Genomic DNA, 2,121 nt, shown 5'->3' with positions numbered 1-2,121 from the left:
CAGTCCGATAAAATCCGATACTCGTTTTTTGGCTGATATCGGACCGATATCCGATATTGATATCGGATCGGGACACCCCTATTAACTATACAAAATTAAATTTTGTGATACTTGCTCAGTTAAGTGACATACTGCTGTGTAACTCTATGTATATATGCATGTAATTATATGTTTTTTATAAAAATAGGTAGTTTTAGAAGCAATAAAAAAAACATCAAAGCTATACTGTGCCAACACAGTTTATTCCTATTATTTCTGTTTTATTAATATGCAAAATCAGGTGATAGTAACTAAAACTTAGAGAGATAAGAAGTGTTTGTTTTTAAAAAGGTATTTCATGTCTTCACAGCCTTTCTTCAGACTACTGAACTTACGGAAGCTCGGCCTGAGTGACAATGAGATCCAGAGACTTCCTCCTGAGGTGGCCAACTTCATGCAGCTGGTGGAACTGGACATCTCCAGAAATGGTACATGTTCACGTTACATTGCTGTCATAGTTTTCTTTCTTTTTTTTTTTTTCTTTTTTTTAAGCACCCTAAAATCTTGAAACAACAAACCTGTTATATCTGTGACGCAAATTGTTACTATGCAGCATTTATTACATCAAGGAATAAAGCAAAAAATGCATTAAAGAAACCAAAAATCTGTTCTACCCTCAGTCAGAGATAGTTCAGAAACATAAAATGAAACGKATCTTAGGCCACATTCACACTGCAGACAAATAAAACTCATGTCAGATTTTTCATGACAGTCTGAAAATGACTAATCGGATTTTATTTCAAATCTGATCCAGTATGTTTCAGTATGTGGTATTGAATCAGATATATAACCTCAGTTTGATGCTCGTGTCACATTTTATCTGACTTTACGTCAGTGAGGTGGGGAGGAGCAGATCGATCCAGTAATAATGAYACTAACCTTGAGTCATGCAGTTTAAATCGTTTAACTCCACACCTGTTCGGCTACTGAACACAAGTTCTGAAGATGAAATGCTGCCCCGGAGCATCCGGTCGGAGGCATTAAACAGGCATGTCCTATAATTAGTTAATCTGCTCTGATTGCACAACTTCAGAATCCACTTGCTAACATGTAGCATCCATGTTTAGCCGAATGTAACGACGTGTCATTTTCTGCTCATGCTTGTTCCATTGGTTAGGAGAGTTCACACTGGAGTTTGATGGAGGTCACRTTTAACATATAATGTGAACGTCCATGCAAAAAAAAAAAAATCAGAATTGAGCATTAAGACTTGCAGTGGGATTGTAGCCTTAGAGCTGTCTSATATTTGCTGTGACATGCGCAGACATCATGTCCTTTCTGTCCTTGCACCGAAACACAGATACTGAGTGTCAGGAAAGTTCTGTGTGGCAGATATGAGACATCTGCTGAGCTCCACACTGCATCAAGTGCTGTGGCAGTGGTGTGCAGTGGCCTGTAAGAGCCTTTCCCATCTGTCTGCTTTCGTGCTCCGGCTGCAGTGCAACTCTGAGCCGGATCAGTGTGACGGGCTGATTTGCTCTGTGGGGATTTCTTAACACACACCTGCAAAATCCAGTGCTGAAAGTTTTTCTCATCAGGCTGCTCAGGCTAATTTTTTTTTCATTATTACATGCACAAGACTGTAAGGCAGATGCTTTAAGTAATTATGAAGGTGTTTATTACTGTACATAATGTTGCACTACTTCCTAATAYCAGAACAAAACTGTCATCTATCTGCCCCACAACACCAAAACAAATCTTTGCAAAAAGAGACAGTTGTTATAATTTTAGACAGAGATGTTCATGAAACCAAAATTTAGAACCAGTTTGAAAGAACGGTGCACCTCAATCCCTGGAGTGAGATTTTGGAATAATCTGGAAAATGATGTTAAATGTGACAAATCAAAGTACAKGTTCAAGAGAATGATAAAGGTTGGATTGTTGAAAAAATATGAAACAGTATAATGTGTAACCATATAATTTGTTGTTGTAGAAAGATTTGATGTTCTTGTTTTGTTTTGTTAACTAAAGATTATAGTTTGAATTTATACCTGAGGAAAAATGGGGCAGATATTAAGATTTTTTTCTTCTCTCTGCTTCCTTTCATTTCAATGTATTTGTATTTTCTTTTATGTTTATTGT

The 2,121-nt window shown here is 37.1% G+C and overlaps 1 protein-coding gene across 1 annotated transcript in view; it reads left to right on the top strand.

Annotated features, from left to right (window-relative positions):
- Positions 1 to 467, top strand: part of LOC106534837 (protein scribble homolog) — a gene marked incomplete at its 3' end in the record, with an annotated part of 19,719 nt that extends 19,252 nt beyond the window's left edge. Inside the window, 1 exon segment of the mRNA XM_014031605.1 lies at positions 350 to 467. Coding sequence (XP_013887059.1) covers positions 350 to 467 — 118 coding nt within the window.
- Positions 468 to 2,121: the final 1,654 nt, after the last annotated feature.

The sequence above is a fragment of the Austrofundulus limnaeus genome, unplaced genomic scaffold (assembly GCF_001266775.1).
Source record: "Austrofundulus limnaeus strain Quisiro unplaced genomic scaffold, Austrofundulus_limnaeus-1.0 Scaffold1280, whole genome shotgun sequence".
Taxonomy (NCBI): domain Eukaryota; kingdom Metazoa; phylum Chordata; class Actinopteri; order Cyprinodontiformes; family Rivulidae; genus Austrofundulus; species Austrofundulus limnaeus.
This window is presented reverse-complemented; position numbering and strand designations above follow the sequence as displayed.